At 39.9% G+C, this 21,487-nt stretch overlaps 1 protein-coding gene and 1 long non-coding RNA gene across 2 annotated transcripts; one reads left to right on the forward strand and one right to left on the reverse strand.

Annotated features, from left to right (window-relative positions):
• Positions 1 to 8,659: 8,659 nt before the first annotated feature.
• Positions 8,660 to 10,142, reverse strand: LOC109977709 (lysozyme g-like). The gene is made up of 5 exons (XM_065959554.1): positions 9,988 to 10,142; positions 9,592 to 9,684; positions 9,209 to 9,429; positions 8,982 to 9,132; positions 8,660 to 8,896 (listed from the first exon to the last, which is right to left on the reverse strand). Exons 1-5 carry the CDS (start codon positions 9,989 to 9,991, stop codon positions 8,760 to 8,762), a joined length of 606 nt encoding a protein of 201 aa, XP_065815626.1. The 5' UTR covers positions 9,992 to 10,142; the 3' UTR covers positions 8,660 to 8,759.
• A 9,505-nt stretch (positions 10,143 to 19,647) lies between these two features.
• On the forward strand, positions 19,648 to 21,343 carry LOC136177007 (uncharacterized). The gene is made up of 3 exons (XR_010667054.1): positions 19,648 to 19,742; positions 20,789 to 20,900; positions 21,235 to 21,343. It is a non-coding gene; the product is annotated as an uncharacterized lncRNA (long non-coding RNA).
• Positions 21,344 to 21,487: the final 144 nt, after the last annotated feature.

Below are 21,487 nucleotides of genomic sequence, written 5' to 3' on the forward strand. Positions count from 1 at the left end.
TCTCAGTTTTTTCCCTTTTGAATGTGTACATTTTCCATGCCTGCATTACAGACATATAAAAGGATGTTAATCCAGTGAGATCCACCTCCTCAAGCTTTAACAGAAAGAGCTGCTTAGTGTACCCCAGCCGTCCAGCTCTCCTCAGCAGCAGTCGAGCGATGTCCATCCAGCTGGGACCACAAGTGAAAAGGAGTCTCTGTGCAGTCTGGAGTCTGAATGAGGCAATTTTTGACTGAATGTCTATAAGTCCATGTCCCCCTTCAGCCACCGGCAGGTAGAGGACTGCCGCCTGGACCCAGTGTTTGCCTGACCAGAAGAAGTCCAGGATGGCCCTTTGAATGTCCTCCACCAGCCCCCTTGGAGGTGTCAAAGCCACAAGTCTGTGCCAGAGAGTCGAGGCAACCAAGTTATTGACCACCAGAACTCTTCCCCTATACGACAACTGGGGTAGCAACCATTTCCATTTAGACAACCGAGCGCACACTTTCTCCCTAACGCCCTCCCAGTTTTTACTTTTAAAGCCCTCGGTACCCAAATAAACCCCCAACACCTTCAACCCCTCCCTCCCCCACTCAAGTCCACCAGGCAGACTGGGCACTGCCTGGTCCCTCCACTCTCCCACCAATAAGGCACCACTTTTTTCCCAGTTCACCCGTGCAGCTGTTGCCCTTTCATACAGGGACAGGGTGTCCCGCAGACACCGAACGTCCCCCTGATTGGAGATGAAGATGTTTACATCATCAGCATAGGCAGAAATTGTAGGGGGACATTCAATGCTACAGGCCGCGGGCAAAGAAAGCCCGCTGAGCCGGCCCCTCAACCTGCACAGCAAGGGCTCAATAGCCAAGCTGTACAGCTGGCCGGAGATGGGACAACCTTGTCTGATCCCTCGCCGTACAGGGATTGGCCGACTCAACCCCGCCCCCATCTTCACCAAACACTGTGCATCCTGATACAACAACCCAACTAATGACACAAAACCATCCCCAAAACCAAAAGACCTCAGTGCAGAAAACAAATACGAGTGATCCACCCTGTCAAACGCCTTCTCTTGATCCAGAGACACAATGCCAACATTTAGATTATAGATTTTACACACATCAATGACATCTCTGATAAGAAAAACATTATCCATGATTGTCCGGTCTGGAACACAGTAACTCTGGTCTTTATGGACCACACTTCCCAGAACGTCCTTTAGTCTGTTCGATAAAGCTCTGGAGAAGATCTTGTAGTCCGCACAAAGCAAAGCAACCGGCCTCCAGTTTTTTAACAATGCCAGGTCACCTTTCTTGGGGAGCAAGGAAAGAACTGCTCTCTTACAAGAACCAGGAAGAGACCCGGTCCTGCAACACTCCATTAAAACACTATGCAGGTCAGACCCAAGGATATTCCAGAACCTCTTAAAAAAGTCTGTGGACAACCCATCTATTCCAGGTGCTCTTCCTGTTGCCATCTGAGTGACAGCAGCAGTGAGCTCCTCCAGAGACAGCTCCCCTTCCAGAAGAGACCTCTCCTCCACACTGAGCTGAGGGAGACCCTCCAGGAGCTCCCTGCGACACTCCTGGCTGCAACTCTCTGCTCCAAACAGATCCTCATAGAACTGCATGGCATGACTGCTCATTTCCTTTGGATCAGCTGTTATTCGACCTCCTGGCAGTTTCAGACAAGTCAGCAGCTTTTTTTGAGCCACAGATCTCTCAAGATTGAAAAAGAAAGACGTTGGGGCATCCATGTCTTTGAGTTGAAGGAAACGACTCCGCACAAGAGCTCCCTTCACCCTCTCCTGCAGGAAAGAGCTCAACTCCATACGTTTCTCCTTCAGCAGAGTACCAGCGGTGGGATCCACACTCCCATTTAACCCCTCCTCAAGGTTCTTAATGTTGTCCTCAAGATTTTTAATGACTGTTTTTAATCTAGCAGAAGAGTGTGACGTGTACTGCTGACAAAAAACACGAATCTGAGCTTTACCAACCTCCCACCAAAGCTTCAAAGAATCAAACTCAACTTTTCTTAATTGCCACTGATCCCAAAAACACCCAAAGTTTTTACAGAAAACATTGTCCAGTAGAAGCTTGTTATTAAAATGCCAGAAGGACTTAGCCCTTTCACCTGGTGAAATAATCAGCTCCACACTAACAAAATGGTGATCAGTGAAGCCGACAGGCAGAATATTACAATGAATTAATCTGGGGTTGAGAGTTCTGGAGATGTAAACCCTGTCCAGTCTAGCTGCACACACCCTGTTACTGTTAACCCTGACCCATGTATACTGTCTGGATTGTGGATGTTTCACTCTAAATGTGTCCAACAAATCCAGGTGAGAGATGACAGTGTTTAAAGTCTGGGATGAATGTGGATGTGGCTCCTCTCCTATTCTATCCACGGTGAAATCAAGTGTGCAGTTAAAATCACCACCAAGAATGATCTGATCCTGATTATAGATCAGTAACTCCTTTTGGAGGCGGGTATAGAAAGCTACCCTTTCAGCTCCATTATTTGGAGCATAAATATTAGTGAAGCAGAAAACAGTGTCCTCTATTTCTGCTCTTACAATTAAAAGCCTTCCCTTTACAATTTCAGCACAAGAGACGATCTTTACATTTGCAGATGCTCTAAACAAAATGGCTACTCCAGCACTAAAGTTGGTGCCATGGCTAAGGTAGTTAGAGCCCTCCCACCATAAACCCCAATCTGTCTCATCTGATGGTGTGGTATGAGTCTCTTGTAAAAACAAGATATCAATGTTTTTCTGAGTTGAGATCTCAGAGATAAGGCCCCTTTTCTGTCTGTCTCTCCCACCATTAATGTTAAGAGATCCTATCTTAAGACTCCTCATAGAAAGATCAGAGAGAAAAAACAGACAAGTAGACACAAACAGGGAACAGTAGAAGAAGAAAAACACCTTGTGATGCATGATCATTTCTTTGTCTTCTTCACACTCTTACGTCCAGCTTTCCTCAGTGCGGTGATGTGCTTTTTAAGACGGAAACGTTTTTTTGCGTCCAGGAGGTCAAACCCAACCTGTCTTTTCAGTATGCTGACTGACTTTATGAACTTTTCAGTATCACTAAAGTAGTCACTTATTTTTACTGATTTGTTGTACGTTTCATCCATAAATTGATTGATTGACTCTAAAGAATAAAGACCAGAGCCACTATTTGGCAAATCAGCAATGGATGCATTGTCTGACTCATAATCTTCATCCATGTCCTCTCCTTCACATGATGCCTGGCTACAACACACTGTCTTACCTTCCTTCAATGAAACATCTACAACTGCAGAACTTGTGGAATCTTCAGTTTTATCATTATCTACAGTCTGTGATTTTTCTGTAGCCTGAGAGCTGGTCGAAGCCACTTCTACCTCAGCCACGGCCTCAGCACAAGGCGCAGGCGCGGACGCGGCCTCCGCCCCGGGCACGGACGCGGACGCGGCCTCCGCCCCGGGCACGGACGCGGACGCGGCCCCCGCCACATGCGCCATACTAACAGAGCTTCCCGCGTCAGCGGCAGCACTAGCCGCCTCCTGCTGTCTGTGCGGACACGCAAAACGTTTCTGTCCCACATCACCACACTCAAAACACTTCAGTTGTCCCGAGCTCGCATACACCATATAAGAAGCGTCACCGTGTTTCACTCTAAAGGAAACCTCCAGAGTCTGTGTGGGCGAATCCAAAAACATGAACACCTGACGCCGCAAAGATTGGACATGTTTCAGTTTGGGATCTTTACACCCTAGACTCACAGTTTTGAAACCACTCGCAAACTTCCCAAACCTGCGGAGTTCGTTCTCTAACAAGTCGTTAGAAATAAACGGCGGAACACCGGATACGGTGATCCACGTAGAGGGAACCGACAACGGGGAAACCTGCACAAACAAATCCCTAATGAACACACCACTCTCAATCAGCTGATACACAAGAGGCTGACTCTTCAGAAAAACAACCACAGCCTTGTTCATTCGGGATGCATACAAAAGTTTATCATGGCCTACCTGTTCACCTGCAGCTAACAGAACCTCCTCCACGGTGACAGTACCGTTCGGAGGGACTATCCGAACTCCCTGTCGGAGAGTCGGAGGTGGCGTCTCAGCAGACGCCATTCCTCCCTCCAACCCCTCCAACGATCTGTCTTACACAGCCAACAACACTCAATACAAATATGAAAACAATCTGACCTGATCATGCACTTTGAAAACAGTAGAAAGGATAGCAAACAATTCAATCTCCGCGCCACTCGCAACACCACCACCGTCACTCACACTCACACTCACACTCACCGGAAACCGGAAACGGATACGGAGAGGAGAGGAGAGGAGAGGAGAGAAGGAGAGAGGAGGAGAGGAGAGAGAGAGAGAGGAGAGAGAGAGGAGAGAGAGAGGAGAGAGAGAGAGAGGAGAGAGAGGAGAGAGAGAGGAGCGTGAGAGAGAGGAGAGAGAGGAGAGAGAAGGAGAGAGAGAGAGAGAGGAGAGAGAGGAGAGAGAGAGGAGAGAGAGGAGAGAGAGAGAGAGAGAGAGAGAGAGAGGAGAGAGAGGAGAAAAACAAAAACACAACATTACACTGTGATACAGACAAGTCAAGCACAAAATACACACATAAACGTAATGGCTCTCAAACACGCATCCGCCCACGTATCCCTCCCACAAAGCCACAGCACCCACACAAAGTCATCAGAGGTAGATGCACATAGTGACATATGCAATCAAGATATTGGAAAATGAGTTTCTCAAAGATTTTAGCTAGAGAATTAATAATTGATATTGGGTGGTAATTGTTAGTGTCGCGAGGGTTGCCTCCCTTATGAAGTGGAGTGACTATGGCACATTTCCAAGTGGAAGGGAGAGTACAAGTTGCTTTAGAAAGGTTAAATAGATCGCAAAGTAGGTACATCAAGATATGAGCAGCTAACTTAATAAATTTAGTCTCAATGCCATCTGGTCCAGTTCCACAGTCATCCTTTAGTTCATTAATTGCATGTTGTACTTCGACAGGTAATATTTTTTGTAAAGAGAAACTGCTTCTACAAGTAGAACTATTGAGGGAGTCATATGCCACAGGTGAGTCAAATACAGGAGAGTTGCCTATGGAGGCAAAGTGCTGATTAAAAATATTTGCAGCAACGGATGGTTCTTGAATAATATTGTTATTGTATTGAATCTGGGTAGTGGTGTTTTTGTTTGACTTATTGAGAATTTTATTCATGCTTTTCCAGAACTGTTTCAGATTGTGCATATTTTCTGAGAGATTTTTTTTGTAGAAGTCTGATTTAGCATTACGTGTTTTTGTCTTGCATAAGTTTCTTAAGGATCTGAAGTCTGGTAGGCTCGTTGATCAGCTGGGTTAAATTTATACTGTTCAGCAAGTTTTTATCGTGTGATGAAGAACGGTCTAGCCAGTTGCTGTTGAAGTCGCCTAGGATAATCATTTCACACGGACGTTCAAATGAAGTAAGGGTAGATACTATGCATTTGGTTGACTCGGTTTATTTTCATGAAATTTTAACTTAACAAAAAGACATTCAAAGAATGAACGGGGTACTTTAGGAGTGGCAGGTTCAGACACAAAATGAGAAGAAACATATATAGCCACACCTCCTCCTCTTGTGCCCCTGTCAGCTCTATATAACATATAATTATCAAGTTCAACTTCATTGTCACAAATTTTGCTGTGCAGCCATGTTTCTGAAAAGGTAAGAACATCAGGTTTGTGCTGGGCGAACCAGACTCTAATTAAGTCAATTTTTGGAAGAAGGCTCCTGATATTCAAGTGTATAATTTTTATGCCTTTAGCTTTATCAATTATATATCAGATTGAAAGTGATAATGGGGTGGAGTGGGTTTAGGAAGGGGCTGGGAGAGAGAGCAGGAGAGACACACGGACACACACACAGGACACATACACAAGACGAGAAACAGTACGAAATAAAGCAAATAAAATAAAACAAAAACAAAAACAAAAAAGCTGCATTTTGGAACAAAACTAGCAGCTCAGTCTGCATAGCTCATAGAGACAGGATACAGAAACAAACAAGAGGTCCGAAAATGAGAGAGTGATAAATTAGGGGGGCCTAAACTAAGGCATCAAGAAAACAAAGAGACTGCATCCGGCTACAAAACGTTCCAGAAATAACTTTGGATGCATTCATTATTTTATGTTATGTTCATTTTACTTATAAGTCTTCGTAACTATGGTGGTTTGACAGTTGCACATACATTTTCTTTAACTCATCGTTTATCTTCACTGAGCCCTGCTACGTTACGTTTTGCGACAGCTGCAACTCAGTTGAGTTTGCGACACTGTTTACGGCAAACAAACTAGTCATGCTTTTGACAGCAAGACTTGGTGAGCAAGTATCAACTTGTTGACAACTTTAAAAGTTGTTTCACAAACAGAACACAAATACAGGCATTAAAGTAATAGGAAACCGAATCAGTCAGCATATCGTTCAGGCCAGATGAATAATGTACTGAGAGTATAGAAGATCAGGAGAGAGCAAAAGGCGTCTGTCAGAGAGAAGTGTTCAGGTTAGCATTCATGCTATGGGGAGTTAGCCTCGCCGAAGAAAGCCTCAGCCTCTTCGGGGGAGCGAAAAAGTTTTGTCTTACCATCATGGAACACTTTCAGCGAGCAGGGGAAAATCATGGAGTATTTGAAGTCCAGGTCCCGCAGCCTTTTCTTAATCGTATCAAACTGTCTGCGTTTCTGGACAAGTGCAGCACTGAAGTCCGGGTAGATGTGCACTCGAGTTCCATTGTACACAAGCTCTCTCTTTTCCCTGGAGAGCTTCATGATCTTCAGCTTGTCCTGGAAATGGAAAAGTTTGACCAGGATCGGCCTTGGCCCGGCTCTGGAGTTTTGTTGTTGGATGAAGGACGGGGAGCGATGACAGCGCTCGATGACAGGAGGAGTGGGGAAATTAGCTTCTAGAGAAGCTGCGGTATCAGGCGATTCATGAAGCCGAGGATATCCCAACCCTCTGACTTTTCAAGGGTAGAGATGAAACGTAGGTTGGAAGCACGACTTCGGTTCTCAGCATCTTCATATCGTTCTTTCAGGTAACAGTTTTCCTTTTCAAGTATTTTGACACGTTGGATCAAGTCCTGGACATCATCCTCGTTAGAGCCAACTCTGTGCTCAGGTTCCGTGACTTGCTCTCCGAGTGTGGATACAGAGCTTTCTATTTTGTTAAGGCTGACTTTAATAGTTTCACGTTTTAAATCCATGTGTGATATCATTTTGAGCTTAATTTGCTGCATCCCTTCCCAGATAGTTTGAGAGGAGACAGGTTCTTGAGCCATTGTGAGGCCTGCCTCCATTACCTCTCACAGTGAGTAGATTGTTTGTCTTGTGAGTTTGGTGAAAAAAAGTTGCTCCTGATCAGGTTTCAGAGATATCACAAGTTGCTGTGATTGTTGTCAAGACATTTAAGTTGCAAATATGTCTCAGAAGGACCTCAGTAGAGAAATGTTTGAGCCAGCAGACTGCAGCTTGTTAGAGACACTCACACCACGACAGCCATCTTTATTTCAGCCTCCTGTTCTCTCATTACATTTTGTGTATGACCTCTTAAAGCCTCGACCGTTATACTTTGGTGATCTCAGGCTGAAACATTTAAGAACCCCTGGTATAGCTGATATGTCTGTAGAAGGCAGCTGATTTACAAGAAACACACCTCAGTGGATCTGCCTTGTACATTTTTTTTCTGCAGAGTTTCCATCTTCCTGTAGCAGGCTGTAAACACAAGTCCCCGCCTTTATAGGGCATGTATACTGGTAGCTGTTGGTTTCTTTATTATTCCATATGTAAATGAACTCCTTATCTTATCTGTAGCTGTAGAGAGCGGTGTAGGGCCCATCCTGCTGTCCATCCATCATGTCAGCTACACGCATACACATGTTGACATGTTGGAGTTTTAGAAACACCAGACGCACCCCATATATGATGTTCAAAACAGCATAAGCTACTTCCCCACTCTCCCTCTCTCCTGCATCTCATCTAGGTCTATATTCATAGGGATGTATACGTTTCTATTTTGAATATATCTCAACTTTATTAACTATTATTATTATTACAAAGACTTGAGACTTGACTTGGAATGAGAGACTTGTGCCCATCTCTGTACTTGTCTTATTAACACTTGAAAAAAATATCCCTGCTAAAACCATAGACTGTAAATATGAATGTTTGAGTGATGTCACCTATCTGTTCCTGCAGGGGGCTCATCAGCAGCAGCCGCCATGTTGGAAATCCTGTCTCAACCTAACTTTCAGTCAACCTAACGACAGGCTGAGAGCTGGAGCTGAGGCGGGTTTTAAGCTTCTTGACAAACCGTTACACCGTGCCCACCTGTCAATCATGTCAGCTACACGCCTAACTATAGATAACACATATTCATAGAATCAAAACAGAGACATTTTTGAAAAGTCATCCCCTGTTCAGTGTGTGCACGAGGAAGATAACTAATCAGACCTATTTGTTTTTTGTACCAGGCTGTAAATGTTGTATGTGACTTCCTGTGTTCCTGCAGCCAGCCTCTAGTGGACACTCGAGGAACTGCAGGATTTTACACTTCAGTATTGGCTTCATTTTTCAACACCGAAAGTTGCCACTTGGCTAAAACCCATCAAGCACAAAAAACAGAGATATTTGTGGTTTTGTTTTTTGTATCGTGTTTATTTACCTCAGGATTTCATAAAACAACTTTTTAGACTTTTACTTAATGACTTGCAGGAAATGTTGTCAGAGTGGGCTTCAACAGTTAAAAGCCACCATGGTTCCTGTACCACTGGGCTCTGGCAACAACATCATTGGAGTAGTCTCTACCGGTTGTGTGGTCATCGACGTTTTCATAAGAATGGACGTTTCCATCGCCCATGTTGTAGGCTGCAATCCCACCTGGAGAATTAAACACACATAAGATCAAACCATTTGTGTGAAGGGGGTTGTGTTTGTGTCAACTTAGTGGGTGAGTGAAACAAACCTTTCAGCTTCTGCTCCGGGCTCCAATCAGGAAATTTTGTACTGATCCGTCCGATGAAATGAACCAAGATGCCCGTGGCTTGTCTGAGGTGTTCCTCGCTGTCCCAAGCGCCCTCTGGAGTGTGGTTACCTCCGTTTGGATTCACATCCACCTACATATGTTTGAAGGAAAGCTGGTTAATCACGCTAAGCTAAAATCATGTGAGTAAAAAAAGTATTTACAAGCACCTGCATCAGTCCCCAGCCGTTGTACGCTTGTCGGCTCTCGTCATAGTCCCCCCAGCCTCCAGTGTTCTTTATTGCGTTTCCAGCCCGAGACTCTCTGGAGATGATGGCAGCAATCAGAGCTGGAGGAATTCCCTTCTGAGCCCCCACTCTGTTGATTTTAGACTTGAACTCTTCCATTCTGCCTGCATCAGTCTGGGCCATGGTGTGTGATGCTGCCACACCTTTAGAGAAAAAAAAAATCACAGAAAAAAAACGCTAGTAGACTCGGAGTGACCAAATCTGATATTGACCGTTTTCACAAACTGGATTTCTTTTGATTTCAGGCTCATGGTGAGAAGCTCAGTGGTCCAGGTTTGTTTAAAGTCTGACAAATGTCCCATCACCTTTTTTTGTTGTCCAGCACATGGAAAAACCAGAATGATTAGCCGTTTTCTGTGATGCACCGGTAGTTTGAACGCTCATGATGTCTCCGTAACCTGCAAATGATATGTTTATTATAAGATCAGTTTTGAACAGAATCAGAAACAGAATCACTTAATTTAATCCCTGGGGGAAGAAGATGGGATGTTTCAGTCGCTCTGATAAACAATACAGCTAGAGAGTATATACAGGGAAAATAATATAATTATGAATAAAATGAGAACAAGAAATAAAGACATTGGTTAAACAAAGCACAGAGAAATTAGGAAATTAAGTTCAACTAAAAGAAAAACAGACTGTTGAGGAAATTCTTAAAACTTGACTTCCCTCAAGAAAAATTCCATCAGACGAGCACTCACCCATCTTTGATGTTTCCTCTTCTGGTGGTCTCCTCACAGCTGAGATGTCAAACAACACAATGTCCCTCTGTGCACTCTCCGGTTGTATTTATAACTCAGTGCTTTCACTTTCCTCATGACCTTACTCCCTTCCTCGTGCTGTCTGGTGTTTCTCTCTCTCGCCTGCAGGAGGTGCTGTGAGCTGATGTGTCAGAAGAGAAAGAGGAGAGAATCAGGTGAAGGCAGCTGGTTTACAAGAATCAGACTGAGCTACACACACAAAGGTTTAATTACAGTCTGAGTTAGATAAATCTGGTTGTATCCAGTTTTTTACTCACCTTTACCCATACATGGTGAGTGTTTGTTGTTGAGGTCATTCATCAGTCAACCCCCCCCTCCCGTACACACAGTAGCCTGTAAACTGAACTTTAACATGTTCGTGGGGCACTGGTGCTCGATGGTTAGTGTGTGCGCCCCATGTGTCGAGGCTGTGGTCCTTCGGGGCAGGTGGCCCGGGTTCAGGTCCAACCTGTGGCTCCTTTCTTGCGTCTCATTCCTCACTCTTTCTCACCCTGTTTTCCAACTATATCCACTGAACTCTCTGTCTGATAAAGGCAGAAAATTCAAAAAAAATAAATCTTTAGAAAAATAAAAATATACATATATTTATGTACCATGTAATATAATTCTGGAAAACAATCTTGTACAACTTAACGGATGTCTTGTTTCTATTTTTTATTTTTTATTTTTAGATTATGTGAAATGCTCGATAAAAAGAAATGTAAAAAAAAAAAAAAAAAAAAAGAGGAAGTTTTGACAACCGGAATGCGAGGAACATTGCGAATTATCCAAGCGGCTACCTCCGGTCTTGAAAAATTAAAGTCAATGCAGAAGAGCAAAATCCTGCAGTTCATCGAGTGTCCACTAGAGGCTGGCTGCAGGAACACAGGAAGTCGCAAACTGGTTAAAAAAACAGTTTTTACAGCATAAATAAACATGTTTACAGCCTGGTACAAAAAAAATCAAATAGGTCTGATAGTTATTGTCATCACTGGTAAACACTGTGCAGGGGGTGAATTTAAAAACCCCTGGTATAGCTGATATGTCAGTAGAAGGCAGCTGATTTACAAGAAACACACCTCAGTTGATCTGCCTAGTACATTTTTTTTCTGCAGAGTTTCCATCTTCCTGTAGCAGGAAGTAAACACAAGTCCCCGCCTTTATAGGGCATGTATACTGGTTGCTGTTGGTTTCTTTATTATTCCATACGTAAATGAACTCCTTATCTTATCCCACCTTTATCTGCAACTGTAGATCATTATAGAGCCCTACCGGGTGGTAGTATCAGGTCGGGTGGTGCTGAAAGATATCTCAGGTAATAACTGACTAAACATGAGGAGGTCATAGTGAAACTGAAGGTGGAAAAGTCACCCATATGCTCATCACATCATATGATCTCTGTGAAAAACAATCAAAAACATGTTAAAGTTCAGTTTACATGCTTTGTTAAATAATCTGTGATCAATGATAATACTTATACTGTGTGTGTGTGTGTTCAAGATTCTTAGTTAAGCTTTAAAGTAATTTAAACTTCAGCTGCAGTAAATCTCAAAAAAGTGAAACTTAGAAGGCCTCATCGGGTTCCAGGCCAGCACGTGGCAAATCCTCTAGATACAGATAGAAGTATGATTTCTTCATGTGCTGGTCAAAAACAAGTGATGGGACATTTGTCAGACTTTAAACAAACCTGGACCACTGAGCTTCCCACCATGAGCCTGAAATCAAAAGAAATCCTGTTTGTGAAAACGGTCAATATCAGATTTGGTCGCTCCGAGTCTACTAGCGCTTTTTTTCCGTGATTTTTTTTTTCTCTAAAGGTGTGGCAGCATCACACACCATGGCCCAGACTGATGCAGGCAGAATGGAAGAGTTCAGGTCTAAAATCAACAGAGTGGGGGCTCAGAAGGGAATTCCTCCAGCTCTGATTGCTGCCATCATCTCCAGAGAGTCTCGGGCTGGAAATACAATAAAGAACACACAACCACACAACCGGTAGAGACTACTCCAATGATGTTGCTGCCAGAGCCCAGTGGTACAGGAACCATGGTGGCTTTTAACGGTTGAAGCCCACTCTGACAACATTTCCTGCAAGTCATTAAGTAAAAGTCTTAAAAGTTGTTTTATGAAATCCTGAGGTAAATAAACATGATACAAAAAACAAAACCACAAATATCTCTGTTTTTTGTGCTTGATGGGTTTTGACCAAGTGGCAACTTTCGGTGTTGAAAAATGAAGCCAATGCTGAAGTGTAAAATCCTGCAGTTCCTCGAGTGTCCACTAGAGGCTGGCTGCAGGAACACAGGAAGTCACATACAACATGTTTACAGCCTGGTACAAGAAAAACAAATAGGTTTGATTAGTTATTGTCATCACGCTGCTGATGAGCCTCCAGCGCCCCCTGCAGGAACAGATGGCTGATGTCACTCAGGCTTCTTTATGAATATAGGCCTAGAGGAAAAGAGTAAAGTATGTGTCAGCGAGTGGCCGAGCAAGAGAGAGGGAGAGGAGTGAAGTTGCTTATTCTGTTTTGAACACCATATATGGTGAAATACAAATAATGATGAAATAAAATTAACAATTGCCAAATGGGGGTTTTCACCTTCTTTAATGCCACTGTTTGTCATATAACAGTATGTATGAGATCATGTATACTCTGAAAACATCTTGCCATTTTATTGACATTCAGCTTAAAAAAACTGACAGATGTGTCAACGAACATTTTTTGCAGAGACAACTTCTACAAACTGACTTTTTGAAAGACAGTATTCACAACATCAAAAGTCGTAACAGAAAACAAACAAATACAATCAGAACTGTTTACTTTTGTCTGTCTTTGCCTAGCTACTAGCATGCACTAAAAACGGCTCCATTCATCAGAGCCACGAGAAAATCATCATTATCTGCCAGATTCTTTGCATTGACAAATATTTCAAGATCATTAGAGCATGTGTGTGCAACAGGGAAGTTAATTTTTTCATCATGGATGAAAGTAAGTTTTGGGCTGGGAGAAAATCCAATAGCAGGTACTCTAGAGCTTCCTGTTGTAAAGGCCAGGATGTGCTCAGGATTCAACGACAGGATGAAAGCTCTCTCTGCCTCAGTTAAGTTCCTGTTATTTAGACGCTCCTCAAGTTCCTTCTCTAAAAGGATGAAAAAGGTACAAAACCGCCCGCTCGATTTCTGCTGCTGTGAGGGAAGCGGCCATGCTTGGGTCTTTCCTGGTTTCACCTACTGATCCGAGGTCAGGGGTGTGGGCGTGGCCGTGTGCTGGTCTGAGGTTAATTCAAGGGGTGTGAAATTACATGATTTGCATATTTTCTAAATATTTAGCTTTACACTTGGCGACACATTTAGATTTAGATTTAGATTTAACATTTAGATTTAGATTTAACATTTAGAGTTACCATTTAGATTTACCATTTAACATTTAGATTTAGATTTAACATTTAGATTTAACATTTAGATTTAACATTTAGATTTACCATTTAGCATTTAGATTTAGATTTAACATTTAAATTTAGATTTAACATTTAGATTTACCATTTAACATTTAGATTTAGATTTAACATTTAAATTTAGATTTAACATTTAGATTTAGATTTAACATTTAAATTTAGATTTAACATTTAGATTTAGATTTAGATTTAACATTTAGATTTAACATTTAAATTTAGATTTAACATTTAGATTTACCATTTAACATTTAGATTTAGATATAACATTTAGATTTAGATTTAACATTTAGATATAGATATAACATTTAGATTTAGATTTAGATTTAGATTTAGATTTAGATTTAACATTTAGATTTAGATTTAACATTTAACATTCATATTTAACATTTAGATTCAGATTTAACATTTAGATTTACCATTTAACATTTAGATTTAGATTTAACATTTAAATTTAGATTTAACATTTAGATTTAGATTTAACATTTAACATTTAGATTTAACATTTAACATTTAACATTTTGATTTAGATTTAGATTTAGATTTAACATTTAGATATAGATATAACATTTAGATTTAGATTTAGATTTAGATTTAACCTTTAGATTTAGATTTAACATTTAACATTTAGATTTAGATTTAACATTTAGATATAGATATAACATTTAGATTTAGATTTAACATTTAACATTTAGATTTAGATTTAACATTTAGATTTAGATTTAGATTTAGATTTAGATTTAGATTTAGATTTAACATTTAACATTTAGATTTAGATTTAGATTTAACATTTAGATTTAGATTTAGATTTAGATGTAACATTTAGATTTAGATTTAACATTTAGATTTAACATGTAACATTTAAATTTAGATTTAACATTTAGATTTAGATTTAACATTTAACATTTTGATTTAGATTTAGATTTAGATTTAGATTTAACATTTAGATTTAGATTTAGATTTAGATTTAGATTTAGATTTAGATTTAACCTTTAGATTTAGAATTAACATTTAACATTTAGATTTAGATTTAACATTTAGATATAGATATAACATTTAGATTTAGATTTAACATTTAACATTTAGATTTAGATTTAACATTTAGATATAGATATAACATTTAGATTTAGATTTAGATTTAGATTTAACCTTTAGATTTAGATTTAACATTTAACATTTAGATTTAGATTTAACATTTAGATATAGATATAACATTTAGATTTAGATTTAACATTTTGATTTAGATTTAGATTTAGATTTAACATTTAGATATAGATATAAAATTTAGATTTAGATTTAACATTTAGATTTAGATTTAACATTTAACATTTAGATTTAGATTTAGATTTAACATTTAGATTTAGATTTAACATTTAGATTTAGATTTAACATTTAGATTTAGATTTAGATTTAGATTTAACATTTAGATTTAACATTTAGATTTAGATTTAACATTTAACATTTAGATTTAGATTTAGATTTAGATGTAACATTTAGATTTAGATTTAGATTTAACATTTAGATTTAACATGTAACATTTAGATATAGATATAAAATTTAGATATAATATTTACATTTATATTTTACATTTACATATATTATTAAATATTTCTTCAACACTTAAACTTTGCAATTATTTATGTGTAAAACGAGCTAAATGTGAAGAATATTAACTAAATATTGAAAATATATATATCACAACGTTTTTACAATCGGCACCCCATAGTAACGCACTGAGCTGTGTCACACTGTTTGTTCTTGTTGCAGGATGGGTTCAGTGACAGTTTTTTAGGTCCACTATATATCCACTCTATGTCCACTATATTTCCTCGAGGTCTATATTCTTAAAGAAGCCTGAGTGACGTCAGCTGTCTGTTCCTGCAGGGGGCGCTGGAGGCTCATCATCAGCAGCCGCCATCTTGGAAATGCTGTCTCAGTCTAACTTTCAGTCAACCTAACGAGAGGCTGAGAGCTGAGGCGGGTTTTAAACCTACTGACAAACAGTTAAATCGCGCCCACCTGTCAATCATGTCAGCTACTATGGATAACACGTATTGTTCATCAAATCAAAAAATAGACTTTTAGAAAAAATTCAGCCCCCGTACAGTTTGTGCCCATGATGACAATAACTAATCAGACCTATTTGTTTTTCTTCTACCAGGCTGTAAACATGTTGTATGTGACTTCCTGTGTTCCTGCAGCCAGCCTCTAGTGGACAATGGAGGAACTGCAGGATTTTACACTTTGCACTTACATTGGCTTCTTTTTTCAACACCGAAAGTTGTCACTTGGCTAAAACCCATCAAGCACAAAAAAACAGAGATATTTGTGGTTTTGTTTTTTGTATCATGTCTCACAGGCTCTTCTGTCCAGGAGACTGACATTGAAGGAGAGGCAGGAGACGCCATGTTTGAGGGTGAGAGCGGGACTCATTGTGTGGATAGTGAAAACCTTGAGGAAGAGAGTGGCATAAACTCACCTGTGACTGTGACCAGACGGGGTCCCATGACTGATCCTGAGCCTGTGGATTCTGAGAGGAGAACAATCGAGTGGATAACCTAACTTTCTGAGCCAAGTTTATCATAGGTGGACTTTACTGACTTGACGTGTGTGACCTCTGACCCTCAGAGTACTTCAGTCTCTCTTGTGTGTCATCAGACAAATCAGCCTGCGACTTGTGGTTCTAGCTTTACAGCTGCTGTGGACACTTCAAAACATGCGAGTCAGCCTGACAATGCTGTTACTATGACGCAGACTGACAAGACTAACACTTTGTACGCTGTTGACCAGATTTCAAAAGCACATAGTAATCGTTCCATTGCACAGACACAGGTCAGGTCACGATTTGGTCGACTAATTAAACCTGTAAACAGACTGATACAAACCATGTCCAGACAAGATGTTGTTGTTCGATGTTAAAGATGTTTGTGAATCTATGTTTCAGGCATTTGCTGACTAGGCCTATGTCTTGCTCTCGGTGTCTTTAAGACCTTCCTTGTTATTAGCGTTGTTGTGAGCCTGCACTGCACTGTTTTTGGGGTCTTGCGGGGTGTAGAAGGCACCCTGTTTCCAGTTGTTGGGTTGAGAGATAAGCGCTGCTCTCATACCCCTTCATTCTTATGGGATACATTTGACGTTGGTTTTCTTGGTAATGAGTCTGACCCTATTTGTCATATGTCTAGTTCGATTGTATTTTCGGTGCATACTGTGCGGTTGGTGCCTCATTTCGCTAAAATTCAGTGGGGGTGGGTGTAACGGAGTTAAAATGCACTTTATTTTTGAGTACAGTTTACAATTTATATTTGAGATTTCATTTATAATTTATTTCTGTTAAGTATTTGTGAATTTTATCTTAACGAGTTATGTATATTTACTTTTATTTTAACAAATTTATGTTTCCTTTGAGAATGACCTTTTTGGCACTTTGCGGCTTCTGTACCTCCTGGGTTACCGTAGCTCCTTCCATCTGTCCCTCACAGTGCCGTTTTGCATTGCTGAAGGTAAGTTGTATGTAAAAACGTTGCTGCATCATTACCTTATTTACTGTGGAAAATAAGTGATTTAAGTTGTAATGTGATATTTAATAAATAATATTTATTTTGCATGTGTAGGAGCAGAGGTGCAGAAAACAAATGTCCAGAAGGCACATTGAATGTTCTTTTGTCTTCTGCTGGAATGTTTTTCTTTGTATTTTCATACTTTCTGTTTTGTTTTACAGCCGCATGTTGTCGCTTATTTTGTCCACTAGGTGTCACTGTTTTACCATTTGGTATACTGTTTCTCATGGTTTTTACTCAGATTTATTTTTAATATACACTGAAAATCAAAGTTTTTGGTTATAAATATGTACATGTAGTTAAAATAATGTAATGATGATTGTAATGTATTTCTATGTAATATAAATGTGTTATGAGCTCTGACAGTGCTGTTTTGCATTGCTGAGGGAGCAGAGGTGCAGAAAACGAATGTCCAGAAGGCAAATTGAATGTTCTTTTGTCTTCTGCAGGAGAAAATAAAAACTGGAAAACAGTCAAAGTCTGGTTTTCTTTACTCCCCTGACCACATCCGTTACAAAAGCATGTACAGACCTTCTGTTAATGTGTTTTATTTACTCTGAAGTCACACAGCGATGAGAGGAGCAGCTATGAGTTTGAAAGCAGCAGTGAGTGGATTGGTTATCTTCCTTCTCTCTGTGTCAGGTACTGTATATCCTCACTAAAACTTTCGTCACTGAACGTATTTGGATAAGGCTTAAATTGTTTTTAAAATGATAAAAGAGTAGACTCTTGAATGTTCAGGTTTTTTAGATTGAGAGTTAGATATGATGCAAACTGTTAAAGACATGTTTGCTTCTGTTTCTTTCTATAATTAGATTGTTTTGTCTCACTAAGTTTCTAAGTCTTACGATGTGTTTTTAACGTTTTCATACATTCAACATCCGTCTGCATCATTTTTCACAAACAGTGAAGATTTTTGGAGTATTTTACAGTAAGAGAAGTTCTGAATAACTAAAGCTGCAGAATTCAGTAACTTCCAGCTGTAAGAGTCTTTATTTCCTTCATGAGAGAACAAGATAACATCTCCAGAAAAAGGGAAACCAGAGTTTGCAGATGCATTAAGTTTTGTATGACGTATGTGTGATGTTTCCATTCTCTTTCTGCTTAACAGTTAAGTGTCCTGATAAAACAGACTCACACGTGAGCTTCAGTTTTCTTCTTTTCACACTAACCTGACCACAGATTGAACAGAGAGGAAACAAAGACAAGAACACTTCAGACACAGCCACTAAACTGCATTTACATTCAAGTGCAATTATTTCAGAATCTGAAAGCAAACACTTTGTCTTTTTTCAAAGACACGTTTAGATTTTTAGATCAATGTCCATTTTAAAAGCTTAGAGAGAGAAGTTTGTGGAAATGTATTAAAGTAGATAGATACGCAGTGGAGTCACTAAAATTGTTTCAATATAGCAGATAACACATTATTATGCCTGTTAACAGAGACTACAGCCTTTAGTGTTGTTCACACATTTCACTGATAAACTTAGTTACATTAGAAAACAAGTATCAAATGAAGTTCTTGGTTTCTGGAGTAAATTAAATGAAAATTTCCCTTACTCTTGCTCATCTGTTTGAACTCTCTCTCTTTCTCTCTCTCTCTCAGTAGTTGTTTGTAAAAACGATCAGTTCTGTGGTCCATGTTTGACCTGATTGTGTTTCCTGATGTGCTCTGTGTTTCAGTGGTGAAGGGAGAGGATACCTGGAGAGTGACTCACTCTTCTGCTCAGATCTGTGCCGTCAAAGGATCAACAGTGGAGATACCCTGCACCTGCACCTACACATACCCATCAACAATAAGACAACAAACTACTGTAGTTCAGAGCAGATTCTGGTTTACTAAAGACAGGTATGAACCTGTAGATGTGAGAACAGACCCAGACTACTCAGGTCGTGTTGAGTATCTTTTTCATGAGAACGTCTGCACTCTGAGAATCAAAAACCTGAGAGAGAGAGACTCAGCTGTTTACAAGTTCATGTTCACAACAAACCAACCAGGAGGAAGTTTAACTGGTGATGAAGGAGTCACTTTGTCCATCACAGGTAACATTCTCATTTTAAGTATTTTCTTCATTTTCAGAGTTAATACTACTGTGAATCTTTTTGTGTTTGTTTATTTTAATGTTCTAACTTTCTTCACATGTTCAGACCTTCAGGTGCAGGTGGAAACAAAAAGGAATCAGGCAGAGCTGAAGTGTTACAGCAGCTGTAATGTGGCTGATAATCCTTCATATGTCTGGTACAGAAATGGAAAAAATATGACTGCAGAGAAGTCTTCTATTAGAGTCTCTGTTCATGAGAATAACAAGTATTCCTGCTCTGTTAAAGGACGAGAGGATTACCGCTCTCCTGAAGTCTGTAAGTTTACTCCACAGTGTTTGACTTTTTATAACCTGTTAACTCTTCCTCATTTTAACATTCAAAAAGTTTGACCTGACATTGATTTTCAAAGTAAATGAAAAGTGTTTTCTCCTCCAGATGCTCCAAAGCTTCCCTCTGTGTCAGTGAGTCCCTCTGCTGAGATAGTGAAGTGCAGTTCAGTGACTGTGACCTGTAGCAGTGATGCTAACCCAGCACCTGAATACACCTGGTACAACATGGACGGTCGTGAACTCAGTTCAGTCCTCTGACTCTGGAAGGTATTACTGTAAAGCTAAGAATGATCTGGGAGAGAGGACATCTGGATACGTCAAAGTTGAAGTGAAATGTGAGTGAAAAACATTTTCTTTGAAAAGCAACATTGAGCTGATTTCTCATTTGAAGGTTTAATTTGCTGATCATATCTGCTTCCTCTAGCTCTACTTCACACTCACAGTCTGCAGCTAAAGCCCACTGAGCACTGACAACTAATGGTTAAAAGACACATCTTTATTTGAATTTAAATGTTGAATATAGCTGGAGTAGAGCGTTAGTTATATAATACATGTTAGCAGTGTGAGATTGTCTGTACCAACGTCTCCTCACAGCACGTGACCGAGTGAGCGTCTGAAGAGTTTCTTAAATTTGTTCCAAAGAAAAACCTTCGACTGATTTGTGACGTGTTCTTAAACAACAGAACTGTTCACACCTCATCGCTCAACAGAGCTTGTTATCAGTTACTAGTTATTTTGCAAAGTGGAGATAGTGATGCATTGATCATTTCTATGATTGACATGTTGAGCTGTGACTTTTGATAACATGGAGGCAAAACTTTATTCTGCTCTCCTCCATCAAAGACTGAAGCACCACAGTTCTGTTTGTTCACCTTCAAAATAAAAGCACTAGATGTCATACTGTTTACAAAAGAAAACTGAAATTCACAGAGCAGAGAAATAAACATTTAATGGATCCAGTGTGGACAAGAAGCGTTCAATGCTTCGTCATGCGACATCATATCTAACATCTGATGCTGTGAGGAGCATCGATGGGAGCTGGAAAACAACACTCCTGAATGTATTACACACCACCACCCAAAAGGGGGCAGCAGAGGGATATGTCCCTAAAACTGAGACATAAAGAGAGAGTCATCAGTAGTTTTGTCTTAGTGAGAATAGATTGTTTGAATTGATCCACTTGTTTTAATGTGCTTCATGTTCTTATACTCAGTGTTTTTATGAGATGTCTTGACTGTGATTGTAGCTGCTGGAACAGAGTCACTTAAAGGAATCATTAATTATCTATATATTGAAACAGGCTCATTCTCAGTTTTTTCATCTTGACAATTCAAACATTTTAATGTTGAGGAGAAATTAAAACAGATGTTTTCTCCTCCAGATGCTCCAAAGCTTCTCTCTCTGTCAGTGAGTCCCTCTGCTGAGATAGTGGAGGGCAGTTCAGTGACTCTGACCTGTAGCTGTGATGCTAACCCAGCAGCTAAGTACACCTGGTACACACACACACACACACACACACACACACACACACACACACACACACACACACACACACACACACACACACACACACACACACACACACACACACACACACACACACACAAGAAATGTATTCTTGTAGCTTTTTGTGTTATTTTTGTATACGGCTGCTCTTTGTTTGTCTGAAACTTTGTTGACTCTGCTGCTGCCTGATTGGCCAGGATGCTCCTCCTGGTTAAATACAATAAAATAAAATAATGAAAGATGGATCAGAGACTTGTGAGTGAAATCTTCTGAGAAATGTGACTATTTATTTATGTTATGTCTTTCTTAAAACCCTGATAGGAAGATGTTAATCATGACCTTCATCTGATACATACGTCTGCACTTTTGAACTTTAATCGGAGGGAAACTCGTCTCACTGTGAAGTACAAACACCCTTCACTTTTATCATCAAACATCTGAGGTAAACCCTTATTCTTCCTGTGAGAGATATCTTCATGCTGAGTGGGCAGTTCTTATCTCATCTTTAAGTAAGCGTTTCCTTTAAACTGTGTTTCCACTCATGTAGACTCCTTCTCATCAGAAAGTATCTAAA

Source organism: Labrus bergylta, chromosome 1, assembly GCF_963930695.1.
Source record: "Labrus bergylta chromosome 1, fLabBer1.1, whole genome shotgun sequence".
NCBI classification, from domain to species: domain Eukaryota; kingdom Metazoa; phylum Chordata; class Actinopteri; order Labriformes; family Labridae; genus Labrus; species Labrus bergylta.